This window comes from Taudactylus pleione, unplaced genomic scaffold, assembly GCF_031769625.1.
Source record: "Taudactylus pleione unplaced genomic scaffold, aTauple2 ptg000211l, whole genome shotgun sequence".
Taxonomy (NCBI): Eukaryota; Metazoa; Chordata; class Amphibia; order Anura; family Myobatrachidae; genus Taudactylus; species Taudactylus pleione.
The window spans coordinates 937,716-956,232 of record NW_028284613.1 but is presented as its reverse complement, the minus strand read 5'-3'; the positions used below and the strand labels follow the sequence as shown (position 1 = coordinate 956,232).

At 48.1% G+C, this 18,517-nt stretch overlaps 1 protein-coding gene across 1 annotated transcript in view; it reads right to left on the bottom strand.

Moving 5' to 3' along the window:
- The window catches only part of THOC2 (THO complex subunit 2), a 178,251-nt gene that overhangs the window by 148,681 nt on the left and 11,053 nt on the right, over positions 1-18,517 (bottom strand). Inside the window, exon 5 of the mRNA XM_088478197.1 lies at positions 12,361-12,431. Coding sequence (XP_088334323.1) covers positions 12,361-12,431 — 71 coding nt within the window. The remainder of the gene's footprint in view (positions 1-12,360; positions 12,432-18,517) is intronic.

The window sequence follows — 18,517 nt, the reverse complement described above, 5'->3', positions numbered from 1 at the left end:
CGTCAGGCATCGGGCACCATAGTGTTAAGTTTCAGCCTCCCAGGATGCACTAGGGTCCCCCTCCTATACCCCGCCCCCGAGCCAAGGCATCTCAGTTAGGTACCAAGCCATAGGCCGGAGGAAGAGAAGGAAGAGAGAAGAAAGATCTGGACACACACAAGAATCACATTCTCACCAGAGGGAGACGGAAAAACCGGTGACCAGAGTAAAGCTCATCTGCAGCACAGGTGCGACAGGGCGGGAGTCCTGTGGAACCCTATGGACTTTGTAGAAATAGAGATAACAATAAGTTCTTACCATATCTCATATTTTCTACTTCAGGGTCCATAGGGTATCCACAGGATACCTTGGGGATGTCCCAAAGAAGTATCCTTTAAGGGTGGGGACGCTCCTGTGCTGAAAGGAGAATCCGCCACCCGAAGGAAGCATCCTGAGAGGCGAAGGTGTCAAACCTGTAATACCTCACGAAGGTATGGACAGAGGACCACGTAGCAGCCTTGCAGATCTGGACTGCAGAGGCACCACGTCGAGCTGCCCACGAAGGACCCACAGACCTAGTGGAATGAGCCTTCACAGAAGGAGGAACCGGCAGGCCGTCATGAAGATAAGCTTCAGAAATAGCCAGGCTGCCAAAGTTTGCTTTGAAGCAGGCCAACCCTTTTTTACGGAAGCCATAGAGGACAAACAAGGCGTCCGACTTCCTAAACAAAGAAGTGCGGTCAACATAAGTCCTTAAGGCCGGCACAACATCCAAAGTGGCCTCACCCACTGAAAGGCCGGGTGAGTTAAAAGCTGGAACAACTATTTCCTCGTTAACATGAAACTGGGAAACAACTTTGGGAAGAAAATCAGGACGAGTGCGTAGCACTGCCCTGTTCCCATGAAAAATGAAGAAAGGGGGTCTACAAGAGAGCCCCTAAATCAGAAACACGTCTGGCCGAAGCTATGGCCAGAAGGAAAACAGTCTTAGCTGTAAGCCAATTAAGATCCACAGAGTCCAGTGGTTCAAACGGCAGTCCTTGGAGAGCTCTCAGGACCACAGCCAAGTCCCAAGGCGCAACGGGTGGTTCTAAAGGCGTCTGAATTCGCAGAACGCCCTGCATAAAGGAGCGTACATCAGGGATTGTAGCAATCCTACGGTGAAACCAGACAGAGGGCAGAAACCTGTACCTTCAAAGAAGCAAGGCGAAGCCCGTGGTCTAGTCCCGCTTGTAGGAAGGCGAGTACACGAGACAGACGAAACTCTTGCGGAGCATAACCTCTCGGTCGACACCACTGGAAGAACGTATGCCACACGTGATGGTATATTCTCGCGGAAGACGGTTTCCGAGCTCTTAGCATGGTTCGCACCACAGAGCTGGAAAACCCCCTGGACCTCAACATGGCCGTCTCAACAGCCACGCCATCAAAGACAGCCAAGTCAGGTCCGGGTGAAGACAAGGACCCTGTGACAGAAGGTCCGGTCGGAGCGGTAAGCGCAGAGGACTGTCCACGGACAGACCCTGAAGGTCTGAGAACCAGTGCCGTCTGGGCCATGCGGGAGCTATCAACAGGAGCATCCCTCCTTCCTGTTTGAATTTCCGGATTACCCGTGGAAGAAGGGAAACCGGAGGAAAGAGGTAAGCAAACCGGAACGTCCACCGGACGGACAGAGCATCCACCAGAGACGCCTCTTCATCTCTTGTGCGAGACTCGTACACCTGCAACTTGTTGTTGTGCCGGGATGCCATGAGGTCTATCTCTGGAATACCCCACCTGTCCACCAGCAGTTGAAAAACGTCCGGGTGCAGGGACCATTCCCCTGGATGAACGTCCTGGCGACTGAGAAATTCCGCCTCCCAGTTTAGCACTCCCGGGATGAAGACACCTGATATGGCCGGAAGATTGCGCTCCGCCCATACCAGGATCCAAGACACCACTACGAGAGCTGCCTGACTTCGGGTTCCTCCTTGCCGGCTTATGTAGGCCACGGTGTTAGCGTTGTCCGACTGGACCTGCACTGGGTGACCTTGGAGAACCCGATGTGCCTGCTGGAGAGCATTGAAAACCGCTCGGAGTTCCAAGATGTTTATTGGAAGCTCTGCTTCTGCCGGAGTCCACCTGCCCTGGAACAAGTGTGGACCCGAGACCGCTCCCCAGCCCCGAAGACTGGCGTCCGTTATTAACAGGACCCAATTCGCCACCCAGAACGGACGACCCTTGTTGAGATGGGTCGTCTGCAACCACCAGGCTAGAGACAAGCGAACCTCCGGAGTGAGCACCAACGTCTGGGACTTCAGACTCTGAGGCAGTCCATTCCATTTGGACAGGATCAGGTGCTGCAGAGGTCTGGAGTGAAACTGGGCATATTCCACCATGTCAAATACCGACACCATGGAGCCCAGTAACCTCATTGCCGAGTGCAGAGACACCCGGCGGCTCTGCAGACAACTGCGCACCCTCGACTGTAAGGCAGAGATCTTTTCCCCCGTCACAAAGATCCTTTGCTGTCCCGAGTCCAATAAGGCTCCGAGATGCAAAATCCGCTGAGACGGGATCAGGGTGGACTTCTGCCAGTTTATCAACCAGCCGTGCCATTGCAGTAGCGCAATGGTCAGGTCCAAGTGGCGCAGAAGGAGCTCCGGAGATCCTGCCACTAAGAGAAGGTCATCCAAGTAAGGCAACATGCGGACTCCCTGCAGCTGCAGGGAAGCTGCCATGACCGCCATCACCTTGGTGAAAACAAGTGGTGCTGTCGCCAGGCCAAAAGGTAACGCCCGGAACTGAAAGTGGTCGCTGCGGATTGCAAACCTGAGGAACTGCTGATGGCGCAACAGAATAGGGACATGCAGGTAAGCGACCTGTATGTCCAATGACGACACCATGTAGTCCCCAGGTTCCAGCGCTAGAGTGATGGACCGAAGGGTCTCCATCCGAAACTTCGGCACCCGCAAAGACTTGTTGAGAGCTTTGAGGTTGAGAATCGGACGATACGACACATTGGGTTTCTGCACCAAAAAGAGATTGGAATTGAAACCCTGGCCCCTCTGGGAGAATGGAACAAGCACTATAACTCCAGCATAGTGTGCAAAACTTTCCGCAGTTCCAAGGCTTTGATCCGGTCTGATGGTAGACCCGTGGTGAAGAATCGAGTCGGGGGTCTGTGCCGGAAGGAGAGGGCATACCCGTGTGAGACCATCTCGAGAACCCAAGTGTCCGTCGTGGTGACCGACCAACACCGGGCGAACTGCAGCAGGCGGCCTCCCACTTTGGGATCCCCCAAAGGGAGGCCCGGTCCGTCAGGCCGCAGGCTTGTCATCCGGCTTAGGGGCCGGACGTCTGGTACTCCAGGCCTGCTTCCGGGGCTTGGCCGATTTCTTGGGGCCAGCCTGTCGGGGAAAGGACTGTGCTTTAGGCCTACCCTGGGCCCTATAAGGCCGAAAGGAGGACTTACCCAAACCGGAAGGAACTGCAGCAGCCGGGAGACATGCCGATTTGGCGGCCGCCAGCGTGGCTACAATTTTGTCCAGCTCCGGACCAAAGAGAACTTCTCCGTTAAAAGGCAACGCTTCCAAACCCTTTTTGGAATCCGCGTCCGCCTTCCAAGATCGCAACCACAATGTGCGACGAGCAGCTACAGCTGCCGAAGAAATTCGAGACGCCAGGGTACTAATATCCAAGGCCGCTTCGTTGATAAGTGGCCGAATCCCGGAGATTGCCGATCAATTCTGTCTGCTCAGCCGAACAGTCGGAATCGAAGGACGCCTCCAACATATCAGCCCAGCGCTCCATAGCTCTGGCAACCCAGCAAATGGCCATAGCTGGCCGCGCTGCCCCCCCCGTAAGGGAATAGACGGACTTCAGGCAGATCTCCACCTTGCGGTCCGTAGCATCCTTAAGGGAGGACATGGATGGCATGGGTAATGTGGCACTACGCACAAAGCGTGTCACATGAGAATCCACCTGTGGAGGGGACTCCCACTTGGCAAAATAGTTGTCCGCAAACGTATACGCCACTGCTAAACACCTTTTGAGGCTGATATCGTTTGCCTGGCTGTTTCCACGCTTCCTCTAGATGGTCAACTAATTGCACCGAAAGAGGAAACACTGTGGTATCTCCTTTAACATCCTTGAAAAAGGCGTATTTGGACTTTGATACTGGAGGCTCCTCATCCTCAATAACTAAAGCAGCACGGACTGCAGGAATAAGGCCAGGTATATACACCTTAGACTTAGCGTCCGACTCTTTAGGACGGGGAGGTTCCTGGTCAGAAAGATCCAGAATCTCCCAGTCGTCGGACGTCCCGTCGTCATCCTCATAAGGAGCAGACAGAGACGCCACCGGCCGCTTGTGAGGCCGCATCACAGACTCCCCTTGCAAGACTTCTGACAACTGCTGTACAGAGCTTGTTAACGAATTAACCCACGCAGGCTCATGAGAGACCTGAGGAGGAGAAATAGGGAGACTGTGGGGTACCATCAATTGTCTTGGGAAACCCTGCATGGGTGACGACACCACTGACTGCTGGGACAAACCCATCTGAGCGAAGGCAGGCTACGGAGCTAACTGGCCCACGAGGGTTGTAAGCGCTTTGGCAAAACAAGCCCAGGGCGGCTCCTGTACCGGAGCCATGACCGTAATCGGTCGCGTCAACGAATAACACCATCGACATAGTCCCTCCGCACTACCGTCCCCCTCCGCTATAGGTACCTTGCATGTAGTACATAAAAGCTGGAGAGGAAAATCACTTTCAGACATAATGGTAAGTATGTGACCCCTCTCACTGATACTCGTTAGTATAGTGTGAGACCACCCTGCAAGCACCGCACGGGCTTTTAGCAGAAAGAACAGGGACAGTTAAATGCTGACAGATAGAAAATGAAAGTACAGGCAGCAGACACTAGCATAGGACACATACAATGCAAAGAAATCAATTCCTGCACTATCAGCGCTGATCCTCAACTACACAGACTCAGAGCCTGGTAGGACACAGCGCTGCATACACAGACCTTAATCCAACGGAGGAGAGGTATGCAGGGGGACCCAGACCGCGATGCCACCGTTCATCAGCGTCCAGCAGCGCTCACCATGCTTCTTCCAAAGATGGCCACCGAGGAGCGCTGACACAGAACCAGTCAGCTAGAGCAGAGAGGGCTGTGTGCAGCGGGGGAGGCTCCGGCTGTGAGACAGGGAAGGCGCGCTCCCCTGGCATGCATTTAAAACTTGGGACGCCGCAGCGCTACCGCTCTGCCGCGGTCCTGCTGTCCCAGGGGGGTAGTGGAAGCGCAGGTTAGAACCTGGCTCCACGCTGCAGCCAGTCCCCAGGGAGCCCCCTGCCTGGGGACTCGGGACCATGTATCAGCGGGGACCCACCGCGGGACCCCGCTGCTTACCTGTTGTCCCCCTTGATTCCGGCCATGGTCCTAAACATCTGGGGTCACCGCTAGCTGTGACCCCAGATGCCTACCAGCATCCCCGGATCAGTACCAGCGTTCTGGTACCGGCGGGGGTGTAGGGAAGACAGCATGGACGTCAGGACTGACTGTCCATGCTGTACTTCCAGATGTGCAGCCACAGCTGCATTGAAGAAACTTCAGTGGCTCTTAATGGCCCCCCTCTAACAGGTGCATCCGACTCCGGCCGGGCACCAAACTAAACTGAGATGCCTTGGCTCGGGGGCGGGGTATAGGAGGGGGACCCAAGTGCATCCTGGGAGGCTGAAACTTAAATCTATGGTGCCCGATGCCTGACGTCATCACCTATACCCCAAGGTATCCTGTGGATACCCTATGGACCCTGAAGTAGAAAATAAAATATTGAGTTAGTTCTTAAAAGGGTTATACTGCAGCACTCATCGCCAAATGGCAAAACACCAAATCGTTTTTTCCAAAATGGGCAAATATCCAGGAAGTCTGCGAAACCTACTGACCAATATCATTAACACATACAGATTTCAAAGTACCAGCTAACCATCTAGCTACAAGATCCCCACATAAATACAGACCAAAATGGCTTCATGCTATTAAATGTTGCAAGCTCCACATTCCATCAATGGAGTAAAAAGGCATAACAGCAAATATAGAGGTTTTCAACTCATGCGATCATTACACACAACTTCCACCAACAGCAAGAAAACCCTGATTTACTCAACACTCAGTTCTACAGATGTGTCCACATACATCTATCCTCCGTACACTACAAGTCATTCTACACAACGTGGGAGCTCCGTGTGACCCGGTAGCTCTGAGCGTCTTATTGTGCGACTTTTTGACCTTCAAGTGTGTCTTAATCGCACAGCGCTGCAATTAGGTAGCACAGGAAACTCCTGCTGATTAAATGCGAAATGCTACCTTACAGTGTCAGCGGCTGTGACACTGTAACATAGTGTTTCACATGCAGATATACCAGCAGTGGCACACAGAACATACTGTAGGCATGGTGCATCTCATTTTATATCAGCAGAAGCGGCTTGTGGTACCCATTGGCACCGATGTGTGAATAAGACACGGCATGGCGCGACTAGAAGGGCTGTTTAACGTGCAAGGAGGCTAGATGTATGAGGACACATCTGTACATGTAGCTACAATTACATCATTATACAATGTTGGTAATAAACAGTAATAGGTAACACATTGCCGACCCCAGATGTACTGAAATCGTACAAACAGAATACATTACTTATATGCGGATATTATCCACACAGATTCAGGCTTGGTACTCATTCAAAAACCCTGGAGGCATGGTAAAAAGACATTTCTGACCTCCAGAATTCTGAAACTTTATTATATCCCTTTGGACCTATAATAAAATCCTTGAGATCTGCTAGGTTGCAGGAGACTCACAAAGGTAATTCATAGGGCATACAAAGCCTTGTCCCAGCATAAGCACGTGGTGGAGTCATCGGGGATGTGGCTGCAGTGTAAAACACAGTAGGCGACAGTATATCATAAATTATGGAGTTGCAGGTAAAGCAGATGATTTTGGAACAAAGTTATGAACTTTGATAGAAGCTTTAAGGGCTAAAACTATAGATGAGTGGTTCCGTTTTACTCTGTTCTTTTTGCCAAATTAGTGCAAGTTCAGATCTATCTTAATGGCTACCCAAAACACGAGAACTGGATAGCCCAGAGGTTCCCAAACGCGGTCCTCAAGGCTCCCCAACAGTTCAGGTTTTAGAGATATCCTTGGTTGAGCACAATAAAAATGCAGTTTTTCGGATCCGAACGTAACCAAATAAAACAGAACCTCACATATATAGTTAAAAGGGACCTAGAATCATAGTTACTGGAGTTATACACAGATTCAATGCACACCAACCTTCTTCCCATCCATTCACCATTGCAAAACAATTGATTTTGAAGAGTTGCACATCCTTGTCCTGTCACCGACTGAATGTGTTCTAGGCTGACCAAGTAGATATAATGTGTTTTAGGACGTAGTCATTAGGCACTAGAGGAACAGTTAGGAGTAGGTAGTGTTCTCACGATGCTGTTTTAGAGGGCATCTATTCACAGTGGGGGGAGAGCTTGGTGGGAGACACCAGCAACTCCTGAAATGCTGGTAACTCCCCCAAGAGTGACGAATTGGGGAACATGCCCCCTCCCCCAGTAGGTCACACCCACTTTTCAGCACATACGCTTTCGACACGTGCAGTAAATCCCTGTCAGCACCTCGGCACCCTGCCCCTATTCTGGCGGGATCACTAGGTAGGGATTAGGGATAGGGCCAGTATACTAACTGGAACGCCACTGTCATAGGACTCTGCCGGAACCGACAGTCACATGATTGCCAGAACCTGGAAAATGCTGCTGAAGCCAGAGGGAGCAGGGGAGTCACAGCTGGGCCACCAGGGACAATGTGCTTACATTCTATCATGTCACTATTTCATAAGCATCTACATGATGAAACTCAACATGGTAAGTGTCAACACTATGGCTGTGTCGACATATTATACCACACCCTGCATCTTGACAGGAGAGCCACCCTACCAGATATTGAAACAGGAGTTGTAAAGCTTTATCAAAAATGGGGCATGTATATAAAATTATCAAAATCCTTAAAACCTACCAAGTGCTATTTACGTAGGCACTTAAATAAAAAAAAAAATGCTCTCTTCTCATCATGGCAATTTTGCACTCTTGACTCCTATCCACTTCCCTCCTTATTAATCATATACAATTACGCACTTAATTAAAATATTAATAAAGCTTTAGTTTAGTAATTGATCACACTGATAGCTTTAGAGTATTGCATCTCCACTGAGTGGACTACATTTTGGGCATGAGTAGGTGACATCTGCGGAAAATGCAAATTATATTTTTCTTTAGTTATAGATTTAGTTCTATTTATTTTGTTTGATTGCATTTATCATATCTTATTTTTATTATACAAAGTCTACAATTGCCATTTTGTAAATGTTGCCTAAGATCTGATAATTTTAGCAGATTATTGCTCTTATTTGGAGAAGGTCAGAAAAGATCACTGACAATTGTCAGAGTATGATTGTATGCAAGTTCATGGTGTTGAGCTGTACACTTTATCTCTATTGTATTTTATATTTCACACAATTTATGGAGTACAAAAATGCCAGTTCCAGGTGCCCCTGCAGATCCCTCATTATATTCCATGACAGAGAATAGTTGTGTCCCTCAAAGTAGCAAAAGCATTTGACTGAATGGAATGGACATTCTGTAGGAAGTCCTTGTTAAATTTGGTATTGGCTCGAGTTTCAGTAGATTAAATTCAGAGGTTATCTGTAACTGCAGCTGAACTGACTGCTAAGACCTAGAAGAAGAATACAAAATGGACACCTTTACTTTTAGGAAGGGACACCAGGTAGTGGTGAACCCTCTCTCTGGCCCTTTTCTCAAGAGTACTGGCGTCTCTTGCAATAGAATTTAGGAATAAAGAATACAGGGCATATGTATCAAGCTGATTTTTACATAAAATTATTTTATGTACTGTTGATATGTACTAATAGCACGATGCAGGAGATTTCACAAAAATCTATGGCAAAGTGCTAATTAGCACTTCAGATCGGTGTCCCCATTATTGTCAATGGGGACTACGATCTGACCCCTATGTACTAAACTTTACAAAGTAAATGTTTTCTAAGTTTAGCACCGGTAGTTTACATCATCTTGATATGGTGTAAACTACTGTAAGCCTATGGGGGCTCCAGGTGCAGGAGAGAGATCTCTCCGCCACAGCCCCGGCTTGTTCCGGGAAGCAGATGCTGTGCACATGCGCAGTGTCAGCTTCCCCCGGGGAAGAGTTTCACTTCTGTGAAAGACTTCTCCTAATGGGATATAACTCGCGGGAATAGCAGTTACCTCAACCGCTGTCCCTGCGAGTTCCATGCAGTACATAGCCGGGATATTTTTATTGAAAATGAAAATATCCACGGCGAGTTAGGTACATAATAGAATTTGTGAAGTTCTTGAACTTAAAGGATTTTGGGTCAAATCCATTTCCCCCTGCGCATCTTAAATGGTCTCCAGCTTCAGGTATTTTGGTTTTACAATCTTAAAAGAAAGTAGGGACTATTAAAAAAAAACTTAACTATTGATACAAACATTTAAAAGAAAGACCGAGCATGGCTCTTTTTGCCGTTACCACCACCTGACAGAATCCAAATAAATGATTTCAGTGTTCTCCCCAGGCTGTTTTCTGCGGGCACATCACCGGGCAGAAACAGCCTGCCGCCCGGCACTTTTCCCTGCTGTGGAACGCTGGCCTCTGAGGTGACCGGAGGCTAAAGAAGCCTCTGATCGCTTCAAAGGCCAGCGTTCCCACTGATGCACTGCACGGGTGACGTCATCCGCGACGTGAGGAGCCTGCCCCGCGCGCCTGCTGGATCTAGTTAGATCCAGTCAGCGCGAGGCAGCGGGAGCGGCCAGCAAGTAAAGGTAAGTGCTGGGGCCAGGACCAGTCTGGGGGCACTGCACAAGGGACACTATTAAACCTGGGGGCACTGCTTAAGGAGCCAGTCTGGGGGCACTGTATAAGGGACACTATTAAACCTGGGGGCAGTGCATAAGGGGCCAGCCTGGGGGGCACTGCATAAGGGGTCGGTCTGAGGGCACTACTTCAGCCAGGGGGCAATGCATTAGGGCAAAGTTATACCACAGGGGCCAATGCATAAAGGTGAAAACTACAGGGGGCACTGTATAATGGGCACTTTTGACTGAGAGCCAGTGGGGGTGCAGCCTGAGACCTGTCGGGCTGGATTGGTAAGGGAGATACCCCTTTTCCCGGCACGTGCAGAATTGCGAAGGCACCCACCCGGCTACTTTTGGATGCCACCCTGCTGGAAAAAATTTCTGGGGATAACACTGGATTTGATAGTTTTATTTTAATTATCTGCAGCTGTTACATGCCCTTAATTATTCTAATCACATGTACACAGTCATCCTAGATTAGCACTGACGTCCATGCAATGGAAAGAAGTGACAGGCTGGGAGCTCCGCATATGCACTATTACTACTTCTCAGCACAGCTCCGACATATCACTCACAGGGCAGCAGGGAGGATGGGGAGGTGCTATTGCAGGGTCTTACAGGGACCAACCTCTATCTGGTGACTGAGACTTTATGGACATTATCCAATTCTTTTATTTACAGAACTACATGAATTGTTCAGTCTTTCAAGGTAAAGTTGATGCAAATGATTCCAAACTATATGGTTTCTCCCTATTCTCCTCTGTAATCACCAGACCTCTCCATGAACTACTGTATGTAAGGAGGGAGGGGGGATTCCACAAGCAAAAGGTTTATGAAAATGTAACATTGCTAACACTTCAGCAATTAAAAAGTTTAAACTAAATTTGCCCAGCCAACATTTTATACATAAGTGGGTATATGGAGGAGCAATTTGTTATAGATATAATCATTTTTAATATTTGTAAAAAAATGTATTTTTTTACAAATATTAAAATGATTATATTTTTTTTCAAACTTCGGAAAAACACAACTTTCATTTTGACAGCGGCTTCAGGGACCAGCTACACTTTAGGGAGTGAGGGGGAGGTTCATTTACTTTTTCCCAGCGGCTACTAATCTCTGCAGCCGCTGGGTGGGGGGTCCTGTTGTGCTGACCGATCAGCAGTACAGCAAACACTGGGGGAGGGTGCAGGGAAGCAGAGGGACCGGAATGTCCCTCTGAGAGGGGAAGATTCTCTTCATGCAGCCGCCCTCACTGTTCATCTGACTGGTCGACCTACTGTGACTAGATCAGATAAAGCACTGCCTTGTGTGGTCAGAAAAATGCGACCATGCCAGGCAAGTGGTTAAAGGATGGTGCTTTGTTTTACCAGAGTTATGGCATAAGTCTCACCAAATCTGGTTTCAGGTATTCAATAACTTAACACTAATGGGAATCCCCAATTCTTGTGGCCCCATTGGGGGCTGGTTCGTAGTTGAAAACAGTCACTTTTGCATCTTATGCTAATGAAGTTGACTGTTTTCACAAAACGGAGAAGCCCGCTTGCAGAGTCTTGCTTGGTGCATTTCTATCACTATACATCTTCAGACGCACCATCGAAATTTGTACTAGCTCTATGACAGGTGCAGTTTCTCCATCAAACTATGGACACCTGTCGGCTGAGCCACCCACGCTACCTACAGGAAAGTCACAGCTATCTCCTGGATGTCAGCTAGTCTCCCCACAGCAAGGGGTTGGAATACACATATATACTCTAACACCTACTCACAGGGGTACAATGGCCACAACTAACACTTCCTCACATGCAGCATACATATACAACTCAATTCAATGTAAACTAGTGTAACCCTAATCATGTGTAGCATTGTTATAACTTCGATATGACAAAATATATCAAACAGCTGCTAATGCATTGGGCTATGAACATCCCACCTCTCTTTAAAATTAAGCTTTAGAAGAAGTAAAGATGGAAATAAAAAAATAAAAAAACACACACACCACAGAACATTTTACTTGTAAGCAAGTTACATTTTAGTGCCAGGAAGTCTTCTTGCAGTGTTTGTAGGATTAAAAAAAAAACAAATGGACATTAAAAATGGACCATAAATGCTGCAGTATGACCAGCCCTAAAGTAATATAACACGATATAGCAATCCACATAACGCAGGCCAGAAAATTCAGTTGGTAAATAGCCGTTATTGGACTGTTCAAGTCATCTGTCAAACACACTGCACGTTATTGAATGACACTGCAGAGGGAATAAGTGTTTACAAGTATGCAACAAACCTCATCAAATGGCCATTTTGAAATGGTAAACAGCTATTTCATTTAACACAAGAATAGATATTCTAAATAATGCATAATCCATTCAGAAAAAATTCTAAAAAAAAAAAAAAAAAAACAACCTTAATGCCCATACTAATGATAACAAGTCTTACCAAACATGATAATACCAGCTGGGTAAAATGATCTCGCCTCCATTTTTCTTCCAAACAGCTTGTTTCAATATCTGTAATTAAAAGAAAAGACAAACACCATAAAAAAGTGCATAAGAAGATACATATAGAATATAGAAATCAGGAGGAGTAGTTTTTAGAAAGGATAAAATGCATAACTTTAAACCAATTAATATTAAAATCCACTACAAAGTTTAACTTCTCTGTACTATACACATGGGGAGAGGGATGGAACTAGAGAATTTACCTGAAAAGTCAGCAAAAAAAAAAAAAAATGTTTAATCTGCGTTTGCGTACATTTTAGTGGTTCAACGTTTTATGGAGAGGTACCACACCACAAGTTGCAGATCTTCCAGACCTCGTGATAGTTATGCGACGAAACCAGTTTCCGAGCCCACAACATAGTACAGACCACAGAAGGGGAAAACCCCTTAGCCTCTAAGAGCTCAGTCTCAAAAGCCAGGCCATTAAAGCCAATAGAAGATCCTCGTGCCGAAACGAACCCAGCAGGAGCAGATTCGGCCGCTGCGCAGCCAGTTCGGAGCCACAAGGATCACCGGAACCTGTTGCTCCTTGCTCCGCCAGAGTACCAGAGGTAACATGGGAATTGGAGGAAAAAAGATATGCCAGACGAAACCGCCATGGAAAGATCATGGCATCCACTGCGAAAGCCAGTGGGTCCCTGAAGTTCGCACAAAATCGGGGACCTTGCAGTTGTGCCGATATGCCATCAGGTCCACCTCCGGAAGACACCACTTCCATACCAACTGTTGGAAAATCTCCGGATAAAAGGAACCAGTCCCTCTGCAGGAAGGTGTTCCTGCTGAGGACGTCCACCTCCCAATTCTCCACTCCCGGAATAAACACTGCCAAGAGTGCCGGAACAAAGGCCTCTGCCCAAGCGAGAATGCGGGCTGCCTCTGCTACTGCTGCCGCCCTGAAGATTCAGATAAGCCACAGCCGTGGCTTTGTCAAACTGGATCCAGCCAGGATAGACTAGGCTCACAGAGAGCCAGATAGATGGCACGGAGCTCCAGCACATTGATCGGTAGGGCAGTGTCCGGTGACGACCAAAGACCCTGAAAACAAAGGCTCGACGTCAACAGAGGAGACTTGCGTCTGTGGTCACAATGACCCAGTGGCTAAAGAGCGACCTCTGAGCAGGTGATCAGAAACCAGCCACCACTGAAGGGAGTGCGAGTACTGGCTGACAGAACCAGATGCTGAGAGGAGAAGGTCCTCCGTGCGACCCGACCAATTGCGGAGAATTTCCCACTGGACTCCAGCAAGTGGAAACGGGCGTACTAGATGGTTTTGAAGGTGGAGACCATCATGCCCTACAGCTTCATGCACAGCCGGAAGGACGGGTGAGGTACCACCAGCACAGTCTGGACCAAATCCTGGAGGGCCCGGGCTTTGGACTTGGGCAGGAAAACTCGTTGGAGGGAGGTGTCGAAGATCACTCCCAGGAACATCAGGCGCTGGCAAGGCATCAGGTGAGCCTTCTTGAAGTTCAGGATCAAGCTATGATGGGCCTGTAACTGGGAAGCTGAATCTGCTTTCACCAGCAGATCGTGCTCGACAGTCTGCGCACAGCGCCCCAAAGTCCACATGGCAATTTTGCATGACACTGGGCACATGTAAAAAACAACGCCATGGTAGTGCTTTTTGCTCTGACCGCCTGCAGTTTGTCCGCCATTATCTACACGCAGTCCCACTGACTAAACTAAACAGGTCAGAGTACGGCCTCCCAAACACTGAGCAAACACTACTTAACCTTCCTGGACAGGCTAGCAGCCGCAGAGGTGAGGAGCTAAAGGAACCACCACCTGAATAAACACTGAGCCCGCACCGGCAGGTGGTGTAGGCGAGCAGAGTTCTCCCTCTTTCAGCATCCTACGCAGTCAGTGAGGCTCAACCATGCAGCCAGAAGCAAAATGGGAGTCCAGCGGTGACAGGCTCCGCCTCCTGCACTATGCACGCTCTCAACTTCCAGCAAGTGCTACTCCCGCCCTGGAGCGGGGAAGACACTTGGAATGCCCCACAGCAGTGGCTCGGCGCACATCCCAAGGGGGCCGTAATACGAAACCCGGTAAGATGGCTGCCGTCATCCAGCAAATAGGCTAATGCTTGCAAAAGCACCAGACAAAGACGCCCACTGCAGCTTTCTCACATCCGTCCAACCTCGAACTCCTGTGCATACAGTGGTACCATTGACGCACATAGTCCGTCACGCAGCCCGTCTGACCAGCCACAAAAACTGCAAATCTCGTCGCACGTACTCAAGCTACCTATGCAACCACAGAGGCCAATTTATGCACGCCCAGGAAACGGCGTTTAAACGGACAGACACTCCTGCGTTTTTCCAACCACTCCCGTCACTACCTCCAAATGCTCGTTCAGCAATCTATTTCTCAATGCGTCCGCAATCGCGGCGCATGTGCAGTGCATATGCAGTGGCTACCAATCGCTCGATCTGCATACGCTACTGAATCAGACCCTGAGAATCTCCATTTTACTGCAAATGTGCAGTTTCACAAAAAAAAAAAAAAAAACGTATAATGTGCTTACTGCAAAGCTGCATGACACCCTGAATGAGCATAGAGCCCTAACCCCCTAGCCTTTGTAAAATGCCTTTTTAAACACCTAAAGGTAGGTCTGATGCTACAAACCATGGTTTCCAGAGTTCAATATACTCAATGGCATTTGCTTTGCGTTTCTCAGATCGGTTTTAGTTTTGTTTGTTTTTTTTTAAGTATTTGCTGAGGTTAAATACTTCAAAAAAGCCTACTACGATCTTTTAATGCTAGGAAAAAATTACAGTAAAAACCTAAGTGAAACACTGGCAAATATGTGGTTTAGGGATTGCACATGTACAAGAATTAAAGTGAGTCTGAATCAACAAATAGGGGCATATGTATCAAAGCTTGATGTGAGATATAATTGTGAAATCTATATCACCAATCAGCTCCAAACTATCATTTCTTAAACACAGCCGGCAAAATGTAAGTTTGAAGCCGATTGGTTGGTGATATAAATCTCACATCAAGCTTTGATACATATGCCCCATAGGCTCTAAAACACTGCACTGATTTTTAGATGCCCAGATTTGCTATTTATAGAAACATTTAGGGGCAATCCAATAGCTGCAACTAACACATAAAGCATTAAATAGATGCATTAGCAACATACAATCCGATACCAATAGATTAAAGTGAGTTGTCTGGCACAGGAGATTTTAACTGAACAATGTGCACTTCAACCAGCTCCCTCACTAGTCCCTGAACCTGTCTTGATAAGCAGGGTCCACAAATAGCAGTCATCACATTTAATGTCCAAGAGGAAAGGTTCCTCATGGATGTTAATTAACATCAATTTGTAAAGGTTTAAAGTGACATCTCAATTATTTTAAGATCATATGTTTAAAAAAAAAAAAAATAATACATGAGAAAAACTTATGAAATAATTGTAATTTAAAATGTTTGTGGGATGTTTTTGTGCCTTAAAATCCAATTTACCTATAAACTGTCACGACTGTAAGGATGATCCGTCTCGGGATCCTTGACCCTCACTGCAGCGTAGATGAAACTGGGAGTCTGAGATTCCTGTTAATGGAGCGAATACAGAACGACAGAAAATGGGATTTTGGTACCGACCGGTAAATCCTTTTCTCTGATTCCACAGGGGACACTGGAGGTGCTTACGCTGGGGTATAGAGGCGTGGATAGCTGGAGCTGGCACTTTAAATAATTTAGAAGTGTGAAGCTCCTCCCCCTCTATGCCCCATCAGCCCTCAGTTTAGAAAATGAAGACCGAGAGGAGATGGAGAACAAGCAGAGTAAAAGGAAGAGAACACAAAAATAACCAAAAACATACAACATACGGAACAACCGAACAGGCAGGCAGAGAGCGCTGAGGTGGGCGTCCAGTGTCCCCTGTGGAATCAGAGAAAAGGATTTACCGGTAGGTACCAAAATCCCATTTTCTCTTTCATCCACTAGGGGACACTGGAGGTGCTTATGCTGGGGACGTTCCAAAGTTTTCCCCACGGGCGGGAGCGCTCTGCGGCACCTGCAGAACAAGACGGCCAACACGATGCTGAATCCGCAAACGTGTCAAATCTGTAAAAATTTACAAACGTGTGAACTGAAGACCAAGTTGCCGCACGACACAATTGTGAGTGGAGGCTCCCCTACCGGCCGACCATGACGCACCCACAGAACGTGTGGAATGAACTGAAATGGACGAAGGAGGCCGGCGGTCGGCACTAACATAAGCCTGATAGTCTGACGGATCCAACGTGCCAAAGTCTGCTTAGACGCTGGCCAACCCCTCCGAACCTCATCAGAGAGGACAAAAAGCGACTCAGACTTACGGAGGGAAGCAGTCCTGACATGATAGATGCAGAGAGCTCTAACCACATCCAAGGTAGAACATCCAGAGTCCTCCACCAAAGACGGTACCACAATAGGCTTATTAATATGAAAATCCGACACTACCCTGGGAAGGAAGACGGCCACCATCCGGAGTTCCACCCTATCTGCATGAAACACCAGGTAAGGTGGCCTATAGGACAGAGCACTCAATTCCCAAACTCTACGAGCCAAAGCTAGAGCCAGGAGGAGGACAGTCTTTCAAGACAAGTACTTAATATCAACCTCTTCCAAAAGGTTCAAACATGGACGACTGAAGAAAAAGAAGCACTAAGTTCAAATCCCAGAGAACTACCGGAGGTACAAAAGGAGGCTGCAAGCGCAAGACCCCTTGAAGAAAATTCTGCACCTCAGGAATGAGGGCCAAGTACCGTTGCAAGAAAATGTAAAAGGCAGAAACCTGCACCTTTAAAGTTCCAAGACGAAGTCCAGAATCCAAACCCGTCTGAAGATAAAAACAGAAAACCGGGACAACCGAAAAATCCTAGATGGAAGATCCCGACTGGAACACCACGAGATATAAGAACGCCAGAAGCGATGATAATGCGCAGCCGAAACTGGTTTCCTGGCGCATAGCATGGTGGGAATAACTGTCTGGGATTCCTCTGCGTTCAAGAGCAACCCCATTAAGCGCAGTTGCGCTAAGCTGGGGTGTACGAATGGACCCTGCTATAGAAGATCTGGAAGCAGAGGAAAGGCCCATGGATCGTCTGACAATAGGGACCGAAGGTTCGAGAACCAACTTCTCCCTGGCCAGTTCGGAGCCACGAGAATGACAGAGGCTGACTCGTGTTTTTTCCTCTTTAGCAGTCGAGGAAGAAATGGAATCGGAGGAAAAAAGGTAAACGAAGTCGTAGGTCCACGGAACTGTCAGCGCGTCTACTGCCGTTGCCTGCGGATGTCGAGTTCTTGACATCCGCAGAGCGGGAGCGGACGATTCAATCATGACACCATGAGGACCACCAGAGGACATCCCCATCGACGTATCAGCGCGTTGAACACACCTGGATGAAGCTTCCATTCCCCAGGATGGATATCCTGGCAGCTTAGGTAATCTGTACCCAGATGACTTCTCGCATGACCATGCGACTCAGAGGCCTTCCTTGGCGGTTGATGTACGCGACGGCCGTCGAGATTGAATTCTTATTTCTTCTATCAGAGCATTGTAAATCGCTCTGAGTTCCCGCACCTTTATGTGCCACCTTTGTTCTAGATGGGACCATTGACCCTGAAAGTGATGATCAAGGACTACTGCTCCTCATCCTTGAAGGCTGGCATCCGTTGTTACGATTATCCAGTTCAACACTCCGAATCTTCGGCCCACTAAAAGATTGGTGGATTGTGTCCACCAGAGAAGGGCCACTCTGGTAGCTGGGCTCAGACGGATCTGTCGATGTAGAAGCAGATAAGATCCTGATCCCTGTGTTAGTAGGTCCAGCTGAAACAACCTTGAGTGGAACCGCCCGAACAGTAGTGCCTCGAAAACAGCTATCTTCCCCAGGAGACGCCTACAAAGAAGTAGGGAAACCTTCTTTGGTCTGAGGACCAGCTGAACAAACAACCGGATATCCCGGGCTTTGTCTATTGGAAGAAAGATCCTCTGTGATGCCGTATCTAAGATCATACTCTGATATGTCAGTAAGGCTGATTTCGCCTTGAGTAACAGGTCGTCCAAATAAGGGATTATGGCCCTCATTCAGAGCCGT